This window comes from Mauremys reevesii, linkage group 10 (assembly GCF_016161935.1).
Source record: "Mauremys reevesii isolate NIE-2019 linkage group 10, ASM1616193v1, whole genome shotgun sequence".
Classification (NCBI taxonomy): Eukaryota; Metazoa; Chordata; order Testudines; family Geoemydidae; genus Mauremys; species Mauremys reevesii.
In genome coordinates this window covers 40,739,541-40,758,417 of record NC_052632.1, presented here as the reverse complement: position 1 = coordinate 40,758,417, position 18,877 = coordinate 40,739,541, and the positions used below count along the sequence as shown (strand labels likewise).

General features: G+C 57.0%; 1 protein-coding gene across 11 annotated transcripts in view; it reads left to right on the top strand.

Moving 5' to 3' along the window:
• Positions 1-18,877, top strand: part of LOC120373222 (maestro heat-like repeat-containing protein family member 1) — a 54,274-nt gene that overhangs the window by 11,961 nt on the left and 23,436 nt on the right. For 8 of the 11 annotated variants that reach the window (XM_039491337.1, XM_039491336.1, XM_039491334.1 and 5 more), the window contains 28 exons: positions 1,529-1,620; positions 2,635-2,715; positions 3,125-3,191; positions 3,320-3,433; positions 3,768-3,841; positions 4,136-4,258; positions 4,788-4,883; positions 6,157-6,304; positions 6,511-6,566; positions 7,296-7,437; positions 7,769-7,818; positions 8,142-8,249; positions 8,411-8,527; positions 8,735-8,860; positions 9,615-9,761; positions 10,720-10,839; positions 11,514-11,593; positions 12,077-12,215; positions 12,921-13,016; positions 13,520-13,624; positions 13,742-13,868; positions 14,259-14,353; positions 14,592-14,741; positions 16,063-16,217; positions 17,288-17,444; positions 17,534-17,700; positions 18,362-18,493; positions 18,628-18,742. In XM_039491337.1, coding sequence (XP_039347271.1) covers positions 1,529-1,620; positions 2,635-2,715; positions 3,125-3,191; positions 3,320-3,433; positions 3,768-3,841; positions 4,136-4,258; positions 4,788-4,883; positions 6,157-6,304; positions 6,511-6,566; positions 7,296-7,437; positions 7,769-7,818; positions 8,142-8,249; positions 8,411-8,527; positions 8,735-8,860; positions 9,615-9,761; positions 10,720-10,839; positions 11,514-11,593; positions 12,077-12,215; positions 12,921-13,016; positions 13,520-13,624; positions 13,742-13,868; positions 14,259-14,353; positions 14,592-14,741; positions 16,063-16,217; positions 17,288-17,444; positions 17,534-17,700; positions 18,362-18,493; positions 18,628-18,742 — 3,179 coding nt within the window. Of the gene's footprint in view, positions 1-1,528; positions 1,621-2,634; positions 2,716-3,124; positions 3,192-3,319; positions 3,434-3,767; positions 3,842-4,135; positions 4,259-4,787; positions 4,884-6,156; positions 6,305-6,510; positions 6,567-7,295; positions 7,438-7,768; positions 7,819-8,141; positions 8,250-8,410; positions 8,528-8,734; positions 8,861-9,614; positions 9,762-10,719; positions 10,840-11,513; positions 11,594-12,076; positions 12,216-12,920; positions 13,017-13,519; positions 13,625-13,741; positions 13,869-14,258; positions 14,354-14,591; positions 14,742-16,062; positions 16,218-17,287; positions 17,445-17,533; positions 17,701-18,361; positions 18,494-18,627; positions 18,743-18,877 lie in introns of those variants that run through there. The other 3 variants (XM_039491339.1, XM_039491338.1, XM_039491345.1) reach the window with 3 other exon arrangements.

The following is an 18,877-nucleotide window of genomic DNA, read 5'->3' as shown; positions in this document are numbered from 1 at the left end:
GAGTGCCAGGAATAAAGGGGAGGAAAGCAGCCACAGTGACAGCAAAACCCCAGGGCTGAGAGGGCAAGAAGTGACTCCACCCAGGCTCTGTGCCCTGCTCTGCACATGCACATAAGCCACTGCCCTGTGCTCCACCTTACACGCCAGCCTCCGTGCCATCCCACGCTGGGCTAAAGCCCTGCTGCCATAGGGCAGCACTGGAATCACCAGCGGGCAGCCTGGGTGCCAGTAAAGGGGAAACTGACCCACCAGGCAGCTCCCTCTGCCAGCTCAGCTCCCCAGTGGCTCCTCATAAGAACATAAGAATGGCCATGCTGGGTCAGACCAATGGTCCATCTAGCCTGGTACCCTGTCTTCTGGCAGTGGCCAATGCCAGGTGCTTCAGAGGAATGACCAGAACAGAGCAATTATCAAGGGATCCATCCCCTGTCATCCAGTTCCAACTTCTGGCCATCAGAGGTTTAGGGACACCCAGAGCATGGGATTGCATCCCTGACCATCTTGGCCAATAGCCATTAATGGACCTATCCTCCTTGAATTGACCTAGTTCTTTTTAAACCCAATTATACTTTTGGCCTTCACAACATCCCCTGGCAATGAGTTCCACAGGTTGATTGTGAATTGTGTGAAGAAATACTTCCCTTTGTTTGTTTTAAACCCACTGCCTATTAATTTCATTGGCTGACCCCTGGTTCATGTGTTGTGTCAAGGGGTAAATAACACTTCCCTAGTCATTTTCTCCACACCATTCATGATTTTATAGACCTCTATCATGCCTCCCCTTAGTTGTCTCTTGTCTAAGATGAACAGTCCCAGTCTTTTGAATCTCCCCTCGTATGGAAGCTGCTCCATCCCGTTCATCATTTTTGTTGCCCTTCTCTGTATCTTTTCCATTTCTAATATATCTTTTCGGAGATAGGGTGACCATGGCTGCACATGGCATTCAAGATGTGGGTGTACCATGGATTTATATAGAGGCAATAGGATATCATCTGTCTTATTATCTATCCCTTTCCTAATGATTCCCAACATTCTGTTAGCTCTTTTGACTGCCGCTGCACATTGAGTGGATGTTTACGAAGAACTATCCACAATGACTCCAAGATCTCGTTCTTGGGTGGTAACAGCTAATTTAGACCCCATCATTTGCATGTGGGATTATGTTTTCCAATGTGCGTTACTTTGCACTCATCAACACTGAATTTCATCTGCCATTTTGTTGCCCAGTCACCCAGTTTAGTGAGATCTCTTTGGAACTCTTTGCAGTCTGCCTGGGACTTAACTATGGTGTGTAATTTTGGATCATCCACAGATTTTGCTACCTCACCATTTTACCCCTGAACAGCAAAGGCCCCAGTACAGATCTTTGGGGACTCCACGATTTACTTCATTGTGAAAATGAAAATATATTCTTACCCTTTGTTTCCTGTCTTCTAACCAGCTACAGTCCATGAGAGGACCTTCCCTCTAATCCCATGACTACTTACTTTGCTTAAGAGCAAACTTAGTTTCCTTCTGTTCATTTTAGGCACCAAGCGAAAGGCCTATTTGTCACCCAGGGGACAGCTCGCCCCAATCAGCAAGGCGGAGGAGGAGGAGGACAGGCCAAGGAAGACCAGAGTGAGTGAGAAGAGAGTGGTAAATCCACAGCACACTGGGAAAGTGCCCACCGCACAGACGGTACAAGGTTCCCTCCATCACCAACTCAGCCTGGACTCCCGCCCCCTACTGCCTTCCCCACAAACACTGACCCTCTAAGGCTCTGATCCCCTTTTCCCTGTCCGCTTGGTCCCAGATTCACTGCCATTCTCTGGCCCTAGAGAACATGCTCTGACCCTCCTTGCCAGGGCAGGTGTTGCAGACGGGAAGAGAGAGGCGACTCCATTCCTAGCACCTGGCTCTGCTTTCTTTCTTCTTTGCTGGCTGGTCAGCAATGGGCTGCATTAGGGAACCAGGGAGAGAAATAATAACCATCATCCTGAGTTTCACCTCTCCCCAGAGTGTCCCGCGCACTCACCTCTCCCTGGGCCCAGGGCAGGGTTAGCTGTTAGCCCAGCCTAGACCTGCGGAGAGCAAGGCTCCGGGAGGGGAAGTGGCTGGCCCAAGGCCAGAAAGCAGGAGTATCCATCCCTGGTACACTCTGGAGGTGACCATTGGAGGAGGTGAGCAGGCAGAGACAATGGGCCAGATCCTTGGTCAGCCCTTCAGGACACAGATTCTCTCTGTCTGCGTTGTGCTGCACCCAGTGCAACAGGGCCTGACCCTGACTGCAGCCTCTGGGCGCTGCCGTAACATCAGTAGTGATAAGTAATCAGGGCAGGCCCCGCTCTTCCAAACCGGGCCCCGCCATCCCTGCCCTCCTCTCAGCACACACCACCCCAGCTGGCGCCAGGGACAACTGTCCTGTTGACCCAACCATCAGTGATACTAGGCTAGTGCAAACAAAGGGGTCAAATGCCCCTCCCAGAGAAGGGAGAGTCCAGCACCAGCTGGGAGCTGCTCTCCACCAGGGCCATAACTTTATTCCTCCCAAGTCTGGGTTGTGGTTACCCAGCTGCTGATGGAGATTCTACACATTGGGGCTTGTCTGCCTGACACGTCATCGCCATGTCCTGCATCTCTTCTCTTGCACAGGGCCTTGCTTGCGTGAGGGACATGGATGAGGCTGCCCTGAGGAAGGACATTGGCACCCTCTTCCCAGCACTCCACTCCATGGTAAGAGATGCTGGCATCACTCAGGGAAAATGCCGGGGCCCGTTGGCTTAAACTGGGTAGGCTGTGGGAAGAGCTGTCCCTGCCTCATCCTGTTCCCATTGGGGGATGGATCCTGGAGAACTCTCCTTTGGTTTCTTTTCCTCCCACCCATCCCAACCCCTTTGACCGGGAACAACAGCATCCCACACCTTGTTCCAACGCTCCACATCTTCGGTTCCTGACCCGTCAAACTCTGCTTCTACATGAGCCTCAACGTCACTCATAGACTGATCCAGCTTGCTGGCCTGTTCTTTAGATGGGAATTAGAATCTGCCTCTCCACCCTCATCCCTTCACTCTGCCATCCGAGGGCTTGGCCTGAGAGACACTTGATCTAGTTTACCTTTGCTGGTGTTGCTTTCTTCCCTTAGGTGTGTCATCTCCCCAGAGAGCACCTGGAGGAGCGGAGAGAGGCCCTGGACTCTCTAGTCCATCTGGGTAAGAAACCCATTCACCTTTCCCAGAGAAGGAGATCCCAGCCTGTGGAATTTCAGAGCCCGGGCATAGAACTATATTCCCTTCCCCTTTACGATTCACCCCATTATGATTCACTCCTCTTCCTGCAGCTCGCTTGTTCCTGGTGGAGCTGCTTGTATTCCTGTTCAGGAGGCTGAACAGGGACGAGGAAGAGGAGACCTGTGCCAGTCTCTGCATTCTGGACCAGATAGTCCGATCCAACAGTAAGTGACCCATGGCGAGGCCTCGTCTTTTGATGTGTTATGGCCTCTTGTGCAGTGTAGCGCTTATCACTGGGCCTCATTGAGCTCATTTGTACCTGGCTGCAGTAGACAAGCCAAGTCCTGCAGCCCCTCAGCCGATGCTGCGGCAATGAGAGAGGACAATCACTGCTGGAACTGCAAGCATGGGCAAATGCAGCTGGTTACCCATGAGGGTAACCTGCCAGGAGGGTCATGTAGGGACACTGAGGTTGCTCTAAGGTTCCTGAAATCTCAGGTCCCTGCACACCCTGGTTTAACATCAGCCCTGCCAAGCCGGTGTCTGTGTCTCTTACAGTTTCGGAAATGACACAGCACACAGAGCAGCTGTTCATAGCCCTGGGGCCAATCCTGCAGTGCACAAGCATACGGGTGAGTCTGGAACCATGGCCAATGCGGCCAAAGCTAGTGAATGTCTGCCTGTCAGTGCAGAGCCTGCTGGGACCCTGTGCATCGAAACACATGACCCATCAGTGCTCCATAGTGTAGGGCAGAAGGTGGGGGGAAAGAATCCCAGCAGGGCTCCGCCTGCATTTCCATCTCTGGGCTGCCTAGCAGTATTTCACCAAACACCCTGCAGAGAAAGGATCCCAGCCTGGACCGGGAGGGGACAAGGTCCCTCCACACTGTGTGCAAATCATTTCTGTTTCTGTCTGGGTCTGGCAGGTCAGAGAAGCCCTTGCTTATTTGATACGCACAATGGGGGCGCATGGGCTCTTGGAGAAACCTGATTCAAGACCCTTAATTGACTTCTTGGTGTGTCAGTGCACCCTGCCCCTCGACAGCATGGTAAGAATCCGCAGAGACCTTAGTGCTGGGGGTCCGTGAACAGGGCAGAGCATGGGGTCAAGGGATAGGGAAGGAGGGGCAGCTGCAGATGGGGAGGGGCAGGCGATGGGCAGCAAATAGGGCTTGGGAAGCAGATGGAACTGGGGACGGCACTCTCCGTCTACTGATGGAAGATGATGACAACTAGAAGACAGTGTTTTTTCCTCCCAGCCCATTCTCTCTGATCCCTCTCCCAGCTGCCATCCGGGCTCTGTCCCTCGCACTGGGAGGGCAGGACCCCCGGCTTCCTCCTTTTCTCGCCCAACTGGGATCATCCACCCTATAGGAGACTACGCCATGGTGGCTCTGCTTTTCACCACGCAGAGGGGTGAAGCCTACAACTGGCTCCACACAGATCCTGGGCTGGTTATGCACCTTTTCCCTTCAAGCCCCATTTTCACCCCCTGCCATGCCCACTATAGGTACCGTGCCCCGGAGGTCTCCACTGAATCTAAATCTCCCTGGTGTCTCCCTTATTTCTCACCATCAGGAGGCAGCAGACGGGAGGCACACCATGGAGCTCGAGGTCCGCCAGCTCTGCTCCAGCACCCTGCAGTCCCTGGGTGATTCCCCCAGAATGGCCAATGTAAGTGACCCTGCCCCTCTCCATTGGACACAGGCCTCTCTGAGTCTGAGCTTTTCCATGAGACAGGCCCCAACCAGACTTATTTACCTGAGCCTCCCCACTCCAGAACATTATGGGGTTGGGTAAAATGGAACCAGATCTGATTCTTTGGAACAGGGAACACTCACCAGCTGAGTGCCCCTGCTTGCCAGGGTTTAGTGTCACAAGGGCTCTTCCGCTCTAGCATCTCCTGTGGTCAGTCATGCTGCTTCTGCAGCTTCCATAGCTCAGTCCCTCTTCATTGGTCCCTCTGTTAACTTTTTCCTGGCTGTTACAGGGTGGGGTCTATACAGACCATCACATTCTTCTTTTGCAAAAGCCAACCCTAGCCCAGGACTTCCTGCCTCTCACCCACACTACCTTGGTGCCTAAGGGAGAATCCACTGAGCTGGGAGACACTACATCCAAATCTCATCTCTGCTGACTACCGCTTAGGTTTCCACACACTGCACAGACCTGAGTACTGACCCAGGCCTCAGAACGCAAGCCTAAGCAGTCAAGTATTAGCCAGCCCCTCCCCACACTGAACAAATTAACAGCCACGTTGTGCAAGGTCACGTCAGGCAGAGCTGAGACTTGAAGCCACATTTCTAATAAGGCAGACCCAAGTATTGTGCCCTCAGCTACACTGTCGTTCAGACTGAGCCTGCCAAAGATACGTGCTTTAGTTACTACAGGTGGGGAGAGACCCCCGGGGGTTCCTGCTCTCCACTATTCTATACTGTCCAGCAAAGAGTTGTGTAACCCTCTGGCACAGTGTGTCCCCCTCTTGTCCACACAGCAGACAGCAATTGCATCTGTGGTTCAAGTGGCGCAGGCCTGTGTGGGGATGGGAAGGTCAGAGCTCAAACCTCCCTGAGCGCCTGTCATGGTTTCACTTGATGGTATTGGTTTTCCTAGTCTCCTCTTTATTGATCAAGCTGGTGTATTGCGTTCACGCCGTGAGAACACGGCCTTTCCAAGTAGGACTGGAGTTAGGAAATACGGTGCTGTCAATGATGATGCTCCACTCAACAAAAGGCGGGGCTCAGTCACGTGTCACTTGATTTGGTGCTGGAGGCAGACACTGACAGGTGTGAAGGGGGAGGGGGCGGGGATCGCTGCATGGTTCAGGCTGGGTAGAGAGATCTGGCTGGCGGTGGCGAGGCCAGGGGTCCCGTCTAGTGTAGGAAAGAGAGAGCTGGTGCAGGAAGAGGATATTTCCATACTGAGACGGCTTTTCTCTGCTCTGCAGGTTTTATGGCCTGGGCTGCTCCTTCAGCTGAGCCCAGCAGCCCATGGGCCAGCCCTGCCTCTCCTCCTGCAGACCTCGGTCGGGGTGGTAAAGAGGCTGCAGGAGGAAGGCAGTCTGCCCTTGGCCAGGTGCGGCAAGGCGAACAGAGGTGAGTCCTAGTATTTTATCCACCTGCTCTTAGTCCTTCTCTAGCGAGAGGCGTCTGCCCCCAGGTGGGGGTGGGGATCAGCTCTCGGCTCTGGTTCCGGCTCACTGCAAGGACACAGCCAGCCGTCAAGGCACAGGTAGAGCTCAGAGACGAATGCAAAAGATCCCTCCAGAGCCTGATGGGGTGTCTCCCCTTTCTGTTCACAGGGTGTCGGTTAAGCCCCAGGGCCACTCTACCCCAGGAGCTGCTGGCTCGGCTGCTGGTGAGTAACCTGCAGTCAGGAGGTTTCCTTATGCTCAGTGGGAAGGGGCCACTCTTGGAGCTGGCTTGCAATGCATAGTGGTGGTTCTTCTCCCCACAGCCCCCAGAGGAGCTGGCTTGTCACATTCCTCGCAGTCATTGCACATCGACCCAGCGCCTCTCGGCATTTAACAGAACCAGCCAGCTCTCTGAGCAGCCACCTTCCTGGCTGCCCTGATCCTGGTGCTGGACTAGGGCCCCCAGCACAAGTTAGTGCAGCCCTCGGACGGCTCCAATAGAAGCCAGCTGGAATGAGCCCTTAGGGACTGTTGTGCAGGCCCCCTCCTGCCCCTTGGCCTCCAGCATCCTCCCTTCCCAAGGGGCAACTGGGGATTCCCTTTATGGCCCAACTGCCTCTTTCGGGCTGCTTCAAGCTCCCCTTGTGCTGCTCTAACCTAGGCCCAGGATCTGACTCAGCAGCTGCCTGACGGCCTCTGGATAAGCCTGTCTCCTTTCAGCTGAGCTAGAGCCAGCCCAGCAGTGAGAGGATGGAAGGAGCCAAGAGCTGGTCCATGGAGTGTCCCCGATCAATTGAAATATCCATCTCAGTCCTGTCCCGGTTGTCAGCTCCACCTCCCTGCTGTCTCCTTCCCTCCACCACTGAGCTCTCCCCCTGTGCCTGTAGGGAGCTCCCTTCTCACACTGCCTTGCAAGGGAGGGCTACAGCCACCTCTGCCTCTTTGTCCGCCAGGTGCTCGGTGCGTCTTCATGCATGACGGTGCAGGTCAGAAGGGCAGCCATGTTCCTCCTCTTCCAGCTGATGAGCATGTTCCAGGCCGGCTCAGGCCGATTCTGGAATAACTACATGACCGAAATGCTCCTCTACGTGGAAGGTGAGGGGGGAGTGTCTCCCCTTGCAGGAGCGAAGGGCGGGGACACTGTGGTGCTGGGCTCAGAGAGGGAGAGGCCAGGGCCTCTCTCTGAATCCAGGAAAATATGATAATAGGATCTTGGCAAGCAGAACTCCTGGGTATTTCACATCAAGGGGTCTGGGTCTGAGGAGCATTGCTGTCCATCAGCAATTTGCAAAGAGCCATGGATCCCCTGGGGGCCCATGAGTCGGCAGCTCCTCCCCACCCCCCACCAAACAAGAGCCACATTGCAGGCTGCTCCCCAGTAGAAGGGTCTAAACACAAAGGAAACTGACCTGCCCATCTCTTCCAGATCACAAGACCTGCTTCTGCCAGAGGGAGTGGGAGCAGCAGCTGCTGCAGGTAAGGGTCAGAGAAATGGAGGGCTGGAAAGGAACTCAAGAGGTCATCTAGTCCAGCCCCGCCACGCTGAGGCAGGATTAAGAGGCCTCTCAGCACCACTGCATTGTGGGACAGAGGAAGCGGCTGAGTCCAGCAGATAAAATTGGAGAAGCACCAGGGGCAGCTCACAAGGATTCACAAGCGTTACGAGAGACATGGGGGGTGACAGTGCACACTCCCTCTTCCCCTCCCCTCCCAGCTGTGGTGGGTTCCTGGCTGGAGCTATTGATAGGACCAGTTTCTTGGCCCCTCTCGCTTCTAACTGGCTCTTCTTTCCCTGGCAGTTCCTGGAAGACCTTCTCTTCCTCATCTCAGACCATACCTGGCTGGGCTGTTTCATCACCAGTATCAGGCGCCAGCTGGCCCACAGCGATAAGCGGCCCAGTGACAAGGTCAGTGTCCTGGAAGGAATTGGGGTTCAGTGCCTAGTTCAGAACAGCAGTCACTACCCAGGGGCAGCTTGGGGCCAGTGAAGCCGACAGCTATACCCAGTGGGCTCTGTGCATGCCAGGCCATGCCCAATGCATCCAGCATGATGGTGTCTCTTTCGCAGAGCTTTCTCTACAAGTGCTGGGGCACCGGGCTGATGTTATCTCCAGCAGAGAGCATCAAGCCCCAGCTATGGCGCCTGCTGGAGCTGGTCAATTTCAGAGATGAAGAGGAAAGAGAGGTGAGGTCTTTGCTCCTCCGCTGTCAAGTGATCCCTCATTCCTTGTCAATCCCCTGGTGCTACATGGGTATGTTCTGCCTTGGACAAGGTCCAGTGGATTGAAAAGATCTTCCCTATACCCATGCCCATGGCAATGACTTTGAGAGCCCATCCTGGCCCCTTGGCTTGTTGCTCAGCATTTCCAACCTCCATCTTTCTGTGTCTCAGGGATTCGCCCGAGCGCTTGGGCTGTGTGCCAGGCAACACCTCTATGAGATTTTTGCCATCCTGGAGCACTGGGAAGAGGTCGTCAGCAGGGTGCAGCTCCAGCCTTCTGCTGCTGGCTCTCTGGAGGTACAGTCTCACCTAGCATCTCTGCTCTTTCATCCATCCCTTCACCAGTCTTTGCAGGTAAAGGGACCTGCCAGGGAGGACCCTGCTTCCCAGAAGCCTGTTCAGCAAAGAGCTGAATTTCCAAGCCGTGGCTCAGCCTCTGTGGAGGGAGCCCTTTCCTTACTCCTCCGTGGAGCTGCAATCACAGCACTATGGGGCGGATCCAGGGAGGAAGGTGGGTGCTGTTGTATAAACTCTCCAGGGTATCTCCTGGGGAGCTCAGACATGCTCCATGCAGCCCCATAAAGAAGGCTCAGAGAGGGCCCAAAAGACACTGCCATGCCATCAGCGCCAGCTGACACATTTCTCAGCAGAACAGACCCTTGGTCTTCCCCTGAACTGGGCTATTTCACAGACCGTCCTGGCAGACTCACCGGGGCTGGCATGTCTGACATTCCCCCTCCCCTCCCACACCACCACCACCACCTTCCCAGTAACTGTCTGGGCCAGCGCAGTCCACTGTAGTCCCAGTGACATCTCTGGAGCTAGGCTGAATTAAAGCAGCTGCTAGTGCGTCCCCTTCGGCTGCCGGGTCACCTCAACCACCCAATCCTGGGGAGCTGGGAAGGGCCTCGGAGTCCAGGCAATTCAGCTCAGCAGAGCCGCCTTTGGTTGCTAAGCCAGCTGGGTGAAAAATCCTCCCCTGGCCCCATTTGTGAGTTAGGAGCAGCTGGAGGCCATCCCTTCTTCTCACTCTTTCCTTTGCAATTCTCAGGAGCCAGCTTCCATCGAGCAGCTGAGAAGCCTCCTGCTCCTCACCTATGGGCACGTGGTCCACTCAGGCCTCACAGACGACATCCTAGAGACCATAGGATACAAGATCCTGTCTCCCATGCGGAAACACTATTTTCTGAGCCCACATGTAAGTCAGAGCCCTCCCCTGAGTGCCCATGCAGCACCTACCCGGGCTGTGCACAGCAACACAGAGCTGTGTCTTTGCATAAACTCAGCTCCGAGGGCTGGCCCTTTGCCCCAGGAGGGGCAGGAGACATGGGAACAGCACCATTCTCTGTGACTCCTCCATCTCGATTAGCTTCTTCTCTGATTCCAGGCCCTTGGAAGCTAATGGAAGGACTCCCATCTGGGCCTTGTTAGAGTGTAACTGAGCATCACTGGGTGCTGTTGTTCCAGAGACGACTGTACCCTGTTTGGTACCTCTAGGCTTGTGCTGCACTCAGGGATGAGAAGAGAAAGATTTAGGGCCTGTTTCCCCACACACTGTAGTCGATGGTGTAGCTGGGCACAAAAGGCGCACTGAGGGATTCAGGCCCCTAGCCCGGTTGACAGGTTCTGGTGCTGAAGGGGGATTTTTGAGATAACTCTAGGTTGCTTTCTTGCCATGGGAGGTTTGAGGCCGACGTTCAGTCCTACACCCAATGCCCATATGCGCGTCCCAGTGAAAAGGAGAGGGGATGCTAGTTTGGTTTAACTGAATGTTTTCCTTGGAGAATGGCTGCCTTGGTAGGGAGAGCCCAGCCAACTGCAGAGAGCAGCAGATTCCTGTCCCAGATCAGACAATTACGACCTGAATGTCAGGGGAGCTGAGCAGCCGCAGGGCCCATTGACAGGTCTGGGAACTGCAAGTGCTCAGCACCTCTGGAAATCAGCCCATTCCTTGCACCCATCTCCAGAGATGTTCCCCTAGGGACTGCAAAGATGTTCCACTCAGCAAGCCAGGTCCTTTCTCTTAGGCGTGAGGGCAATCCAGCCTAGCACAGCAGCTCCCTTGTAGAGACTTGCCCTGTAGCCTTGTGTCTCAGCTCTCTATTGTCTGTGGCTGTTTCCTCATTGTTCTCTCCCCCTCCTGCCTGCGAGCCCAGGACCCGCTGGTGAGATCTGCGTTTGTGAGAAGCCTCGTGCTGGTGGGTGAAGCTGTCACCCAAGTGAGCAGGATTCCCTTGGTTAGCCAGGACACATACACCGTGCTGTCCCCCGTGCTGGTGAGTGAGCACGCTGGGGCCCTGGGAGGAGACTCTGGGACATGATTCTGAGGAGTTAACAGGAGCAGCCCTCCCTTGGTTTGCAGGAAAATATTTCACCTCAGCTGTTCAGGACACTAATGCTCCCGTCACAAAATCACCTCCACCCAGATCCCCCTTCCCTGCTCCGTGGCAGATGCTGAAGTTTCCAGATGTGCCATCAGGAATGGCGAAATAGGCGCATTCTGGTGTAGTAATGAATCAAGCCAAGTCCGTCAGTCTATTCCAGTGGAGCGCCCCAAGCGGGGGTTTTCCACGTCTTTTATTATAATGGTTACATAAATCATTCTATTATGCGCATGTGCTAACATAATCCAACTACTTCTCCCCCTCCCCTGATTGGTGCTTTATGCACTGCGTATCCCAATGGTATGCACCTGGTCAGCGCTTTATCTGTGTGTCTCCTGATTGAGTGTGGGGGTGTGGGAACCACTTCAGCTTAAGAAGTGTAACATTCCTACATTCTGGCCACATGGCAGCTCCCAGGCCGTCTTCCCAGCTCCGTGCCCCAGTGCTCTGCACGCTGGGCTGAGGGTCGGTGGGGGCATCAAACAGCGTTTGGCGATTCCATGTCTTGCTGAGTAACCAGGCTCCCCCAAATTCTTTTGCCTTTGACCCTCTGCTTTGCGCTGCAGGAGATTCTCAGAGGCAAGGACCGGGCCCGGCTGCAGAGCCCCGACCACAAGTGTGCCCTGCTGGCCATCTCATACATAGGGTACGTCCATGGGGCCTGTCTGACCTGCGGAGCTCAGCAGCCGGGGAGGGGCAGATGGAGGGAGAGGAAGTGGGGGAGGGACGAGCTGCAATAAGAACCAGAGGATGCTTCTCCCTGGTGTCTCCCTAATGGGCTATATCCTCCTCAGCCTCCAGGTCACTTTATCCAGCCCCCATCTCTGAGTATTGCCTGGAAAGAGGGAGGCCCTCCCGTCAGCATGAAGTGCTGTGAATGGGTGCAGCCGCAGAGCAGGGCCCAGGATCATCCCGAGAGCAGCTTCCCCAGCAGAGCCCCTGCTGGGCCCAGAGGGCATAGGCATCTCCAGACAGGACCATTCCCTAGGTGGTGGCTCTGCTGGAGATGCCTCATGGAGCTCTGCTGCTTAGGGTGGGAGCTGTCCCTTCTGCCATCAAACTCAACCTGACTCATGCCGGGACCTGTCTCCATTCTAATGGCCCCGTCTGCTCCATTCCTTCCAATCAGGAAATTCCAGCCTCACCTGTCTAAGGAGCAGGTGGCTGAGACCATCAGCACTTGTGTCACCAGCGCCATGATTCAGCGTCCAACCCTGGCGAAGCTGAGAGGGACTGAGGTGGCAGAAAGCTCCGCTATCCGGGCAGAGGTTAGTGAGGCATAGACAAAGCTGCAACTTCCACCTGCATCCTTGGCTGGGAAACTCAGCTACCCCTCTGCTGAGTAGCTGGACCCTGGCCCGATGCAGAGAGCTGCGTGTCCAGCCGAATCCAGCCCCTCGGTTTATTTTCCAAAGGGCTGGTGCCAGGTGGCTATGCAGTTGGTTTGGCAGGGAGGACACCTGTAGAGGAGTGTCTGTGAGAATTACCCTGGCTTCTTGGCACAGGGAGCTAGAACCTACACTCAGCTGAGGTTCTGGCCCAGAGCGTTAAATAGCATTTGGTGCAGAGGGAGCAAAGCATGGATTTGGGACAGCCACACGGCCAGGCCATGACTCGCCCTGCCACAGAAACAGAGATTGGCTGGAGCAGGGATGAACAGCTCAGCCCTTGGCGAGCCAGTGGAGTGTTGGGGACAGCTGGGATCCCTCCAGAGGAGGAGGCCTTCCCTCCAGAGCCCAGCACAGTACATGTGTTGGTTGGGGAGCCCGGGTGGGAAGAAGGATTCTTTGGGAAAGGGCAGCCCATGGTCCAGGTGAGACCCATGTCTATGTGCAGGGGGATCAGTATCACCTGGGTAAAGGGATCCCAAATACCAACAGCACCTGGCTCCAGACAGGGGGGATCCATTCGTACCCCTGCCTCGTGCATCCCACCTCCCTTGCTATTTACTTCCCTGCTTCTCTCTGCTCCAGTCTCTCCAAGAACTGCCCTGGGAGGGCCTGGATCATGTGCTGCAGACATTCCTGGAACAGCACCTGACCCCCACCACGCTACTGCATCTGTTTCTGGTATGATAGGGAGGGGCAAGGGCGAGGGGCCCATTTGCACTGGTCATCTGGGGATGGGCCGGCTGCTCAGGTTCTACCCGAACCACAAGAGGGAAGGCTCCAATTGATCCCGGGGGGGCTGAGCAGGCCTCCCAGCTGCTGTGAACTAGCCAGTTCCCACGGGGCATACACCCGACCCTGGGATCAAGCAAGACAATCCTAGTCTTGCTCCAGGGAGTGTCACTTTGGCCTCCTAAATTTGGGTTGGCACCCCTGTGCCCCTGAAGGAAACAGCCCCGAGACCCCACAGGATCAATGGGGAGAATCCTGAAAGCACTGAGCCCAAGACCCTCAGACCTGTCCCAACGCCCCCCAGACAGGAGAGGAGCGCTGAGCTCCAGTGTCCGGAAGCGGAGGAGAAGGGGTTAAATGCTCCGTGTCCTCTCCCTGCTGGGGCGGGAAGCAGGTTCTGGGGGTCACCCCAGCACTGCTGCCGCTCACCCGGCTTTCTCCCTGCTCCCCAGCACTTGCAGCCATGGATCTGCTCCCCCCGGGCCCAGGAGAGGACCCGAGCTGTGAGAGCCAGCGCCCGGCTCTTCATGTTTTATCGATTCAAGGCCATCACCGAGGTGAGCAGCACAGACCCTGCTGCCCCCCACAGCATTCACGGGGGTGGGAAGTGTGATATAGACAGAGCTGGGCTCGCCCCAACCCATGCCCTGATTTTCTGTTCGGTGGCCCATTAGGACCTGAAACCCATGGCGGAGCAGGGCTACATGGCCGGGCTGCTGACAAGCCAGGCCTTCGATGCTGAGGAGACCACCCGATACTGGACATCTCAGGCTCTCTACTGGCTCTTCACGCCTTGCAAAGGTAAGATGGAGCACAAGCAGTCGCCACTTCTCAGCCTTCACAGCCCGGCCGTTACCTAGCGAGCAGGGCTGCAGAGAGAACATGGCGCCTTCATCGCAGCCCTGACCAGGGGGACACAGAGCAGAAGTGGGTTGGTATCTACTGGGCTGACCTGGTATCTGCCCTTCACCAGGTGCCCAGGACCATCTGGGCCCTCCCCTGATCCCACCCCAGCCCCAACACACCTTCTACATCAGGGTGATAGGTGGGCAGTTGGCCCAGGGGCCAGCTGAGAGCTCACCCCAGCTGCGCCCAGAGTCTGGCTCTTTGGCACCTCTGACCTGGCTCGACGGGAAGGGGGAAGAATCTGGCCTGAGAGCTCTGCCTGAGCGCTGCTGGTTTCTCGTGCAGCCGTCGTGTACAACAAGACAGGGGCGGTGGTGACCGTGCTGAGCAAGGCGCAGAAGGATGCCAGCTGCAGAGAGAGCCCTGCCTATGTTGCTATGGTGAGTAAAAGAGACTGTGGCTGGAGAGATAGACCTGCACATGGGAAAGGGGGGTTATTGTCTCCTTCCCTCGATGAGGAGCCGGCAGATGGAAATTCCTGGGTATGAGCATCCAATGCCCACTCACATAGCCCTGGGCACAGGCTGCCAGTGCCTCTGTCCCCGTTCCCTGAAGAGCAAACCCACCTCCCCGGGCCGGGGCTCGCTGCTCACATTCGGCCTGTGCCTTTCCCTGCAGCTCATCGCGGAACATCTGCAGTCCCGTGACCTCATGCCCTTCAGCTTCACCCTGCTGGTGGGCCTGCTGGAGAAGGGGGAGTGTGCTGAGCAGCTGGCGGGCGTCATGGAGGCGGTGCTGAGACAGCAAAAATCAGAGCTACAGGGCCAAGTAATGGCTGGGCATTGGACATCTCGGGCAGCTCCATCTTGCCCCGTGCCTAGAATTCCTGGGGCCTGAGGGAGGATGTGGAGGGGAGACGTCCGTTCTCACCACCACTGATCAATGGGACCCATCCATGCCCTGTCTGCCGGGCAGACGCTAGGCACGGCCTGTAATCCTTTGCAGGCTTCGATCCCAGGAGTCTGGCTTGCCCGGCTCACTCCCTGGAAAATGTGCCCTATTTCCAGACCCATCCCTCAGCTGGAGGAACAGAGCCTGCAGTGGGGTCCCCAGTGTCACTGACTCTTTGCCCAGTGGACACAGATTGACGTAAGGCATGGAAATGCATCCCAGACGCTTAGATCCCACTCTGGTGCTGAAGCAGCCCAGGTGTGCTGTCACAAGGGGAGGTACAGCCGGGATATCCGGGAGGTGGGGTGTCACTGGGCAGCAGGATTGGGACTGTAGCAATGTGGGTTCACCCCATGGCAACTCCTGCTGGTCATTGTCAGGAAGTAGCTCTCCAGCCATCAGAGCACCCTCTGCAGGCCAGTGATCTGCCTTACCGCTGGCCCTGTGTCCCTCCCAGGACCCCAGTGCCTCTTTAACTAGGGTGCTGCCCCCTGGCAGTACACCCCTCAGTCTCAGAGTCTCCCCTCCCCAGGGAACCCCCACCCTCACCCTAGTCATAGGCTACTGCCGGTCCCCAACTAGCCCCTGCACCCTAGGGCAGACTGCAGTGTGAGCCGTGCATCATAAGCAAGGCTGGGTCTGGACCTGCTGCCTCTCCCTGCAACCCAGTGCCTCTATGGGGCCTTACACAAGGCCCTGCACCCCAGCGAGTTGCCAACCTAGAGCTCCCCAGCCTTGCCTCTCTCTAGGTATCCTGAGCTTCCCAGCAGCCAGGCCTCTCTCTCTGAAGATAGAGGGAGACTGTACCAGCTCCTGGCTCAGTGGCCTTTTATAGGGCCAGCTGGATCCTGATTGGTGCATGGCCCCCAGCTGAGGCTGCTTCCCCCAATCAGCCCAGCAGCTGCTTTCTCCTGCCACAGCCCTTTCCTAGGGCTGTTTTAAGCCCCTCAGGGCAGGAGCTGGTGTCCATCCTGTTACAGGGACCCTTAGTGATATGGAGCTGGATCACAGGGGAGGGTTTCAAGGTACCAAATGCAGAACCTAATTGGCTCAGTCACTTGCTAGGAGAGTTTATCCATGGCCTCTGCCAGGCCATGTGACCGCTGACTTGTTTCTGAGCCTGCCCAGCTCCTCCTGGCCCTTGCCTGCCAGCCACCCACAGCGGGGTAAGGTCTCAGCCCCTGCTTTGCTTCCACAGGTGCAGGATCTCCAAGCCGCTCTTTCCTACACACTGAGCCCACCCCGGGGGGGGCGGCTGAGTGATGGGACAAGAGACATCCTCCACCTACTGGCCAGGCAGCACACCAAGACCGCGGTCAGCATCCTCCTGAAGATGCCCTGGCCTTACAAACAGTGAGTGCCGGCCCTGGGGAAAGGATAGAACACCCCCCTCCAGCCTCCGAGCCCCCCTTAATGGGGTCACTCCACAGCACCATGGTTACACACAGCACAGACCCTCCCCTTGCACACAGGCCTCCAGGGAACAGCCCTGCCCCGGCGTGCGGTCACCATTAGCCTCCCTGTCTCTTGGAGGGCTCCGTGTGCTCTGGGACCCCTGGCTCAGGGCTCCCCAAGCTGAGCTATTCCTAACACAGCTGTCACCTTCCCCCACTTGGTTCTGTGCACTGCTGACCAGTCCACCCCCTCCCGGTTCAGCTGTGCAATGGCTTGGCTGGCTGGAGGCCAGAACAGTTTTCCAGGGCCCCTCATCACAACACAGACCAGGAGAGACCCCATGTGAGCAGGGTCACCCCCTCTGTCAGCATGGCCCCCTGCTCCCGGCAGGGCATTCCTCCAGGCTGAGGCAGGAGAGGGGCCAGCCTAACTACATCGTTCCCCACAGACGCCCCTACACTGAGCATGTCCCCACAGGGGCACCCCCTCCCCCCAGCTGGGAAATGCCCTCGCCCCCCCAAGAATCCCAGCCCGGTCCTTTCCCCATCCCCTCACACTTTTAGACACCTCATCCCACCTCTAGAGGCTGGTCTTCCCCAATTCACCAGCCTGCCAGGTTCCCCAGGGCCAGCAGCGCCTTCCCTGCATCCTGCCCAGAGCCGACAAGCACGGAGCCCATTTACAGCCTTCTCCAAACCCCCCACCCCAGAGCCATGGCATGGCCAGAACTGGAGCCTTGTTCCTCCTGAACCCCCTGCCCCATGGGGAAGGAGCTCCTGCTCTCCTTTCCTGCAGCACCCACTCTCTGCCCCCTCAGCTCAGGAGATCCAGCCCAGCACCTAGCCCGAGCCCCCCACCCCCAAGGATGGGCACCTCCTCACACCAGCCCCCACCCCTGAGCCTGGAGTCACTGCTTTCCCTGCTGCTTCTGGCCCATCGCCCCTCAGAGGGCATCATCCCCAGTGTGTCCCAGCTGGGCTCGTCCTCTGTGTTAATTCCTTACCTGCCTGTCCCCCTGTCCGTCACAGCCACATCAAGGCCATCTGGAGGTTCCTGGGTGCAGACCCCATGCTGACCAGGGAGGTACTGCACATCCTGCTGGACGACAGCCCGGAGAAGGGCTGGGCTAACCCTGGACAGACCCAGGACAGGAGCTGCCCCCAGCCAGCCCGGCTGCCCCCGGCGGTAAGTTCCCATCGCTGGCATTCAGCCCCCTTTCCTGGCTCCATTCTGCGCACGGCCACGGTCTTCTGACTGTATCTTTTCCCTTCCAGACCACATACGGCCTGTGGGAGCTGATCGGGGCCTTGGGGCAAGGGGACACCCTGGAGGGACGCGAGGACGACCTGTTCGCCTCTTGCTTCCTCGCCATCGCCTGCCCCCCGGCACAACACCTCTTAGGAGTCCAGCAGGACCGGCCCAGTGACACCAGTCCACGCAGGTAATGTGTGGGGCTGATGGATCCCAGCACTCACGTAGTGTCTGTGCTAGCCCCTAGGAGGGGGAAGCTTCCTGCTTGGACCCTCGTTGTCCAGGGACCCCCAACGCCTTCAGGGGACTGAGGGTTCAGATCAGTCAGGTTTCTTGTGCTGAGGAGCAGGCAGAGCTGCCCCCGGATACTCAGGGAGCCAGAGAGCTCCTCAGAGTGGGCAGCTCAGCAGGGTGATGAGGGAGCTGAGCCAGGGGGCAGGGGGAGCAGAGCTGGGGAGCAGGGCAGAGCTGGCTGCTGTCTCTATTTACTGTCTGCTTTGAAGGCTTTGGACAGGCCGGACCTGTCACTGAGCCACTTCATCCCTTTTCTGCAGTGGGCCCTGGGGGGCAGGGCTCAGGACAGCAGGGGGCACTGCCTGTACTTTTCTCCCCAGGGTCAGTATCCTGGGGGGAGGGGCAATTTTCACATCTTTGGAGGAGAGCGAAGGTCACATCTACAGACACGCCCCTCTGCCCCCACAGTTTCGGGGGGAGAACCAAAGGCAGAAGTGGGGCAGCTTCTATTCTCACCCTGATCCCTTCAGTGCTGCAGCAAGGGAGTCCTGCCCCCCCACCCCACCCAGAGAGCAGGCATCCCCGCGTCACCATCTCCTGCCTCCTTCTCTTCCCAGCATGGCCGTGCAGGCCCTGGCGCGGGTGCTGCGCCTCAGGGGCAGTCAGCCAGCTGTGGAACTAATGGACCAGGAGCAAGGCTGGCAGCTGCTGGAGGAGGCTCAGCCCGAGGGGTTCACTCTCCTTAGCAGGTGAGGACAGAGGCTGGAGGAGTCACGTTCTCGCAGTGGGGCAGAGATGGGAGGGGGTGGCCAGGACCGGGCCAGATTCCGGCATGTGCAGGGCTGGCATGCACTCATCAACATGAGCTCTTGTTCTCTCCCAGAGCCATAGTGAGCCACCCAAACCTGGCCCTGAAGAGCATCCCACAGCTTCTCCTTCCCAGCCTCCAGGCCAGCCACGAAGGCGAACGCATGGCCTGCACCGCCCTGTTTGCAGAGGTGAGCCTGGAGGACCAGGGGGGAGGGCTAGCCAGGCCCAGAAGCTGATGGAACAGGCGGCCAATAGCTGGTTAGCCAATGAGAGATGGTCCTGGTGGTGTATTGCTTGTAAATTAATCCCTCTGCCGGGGGATC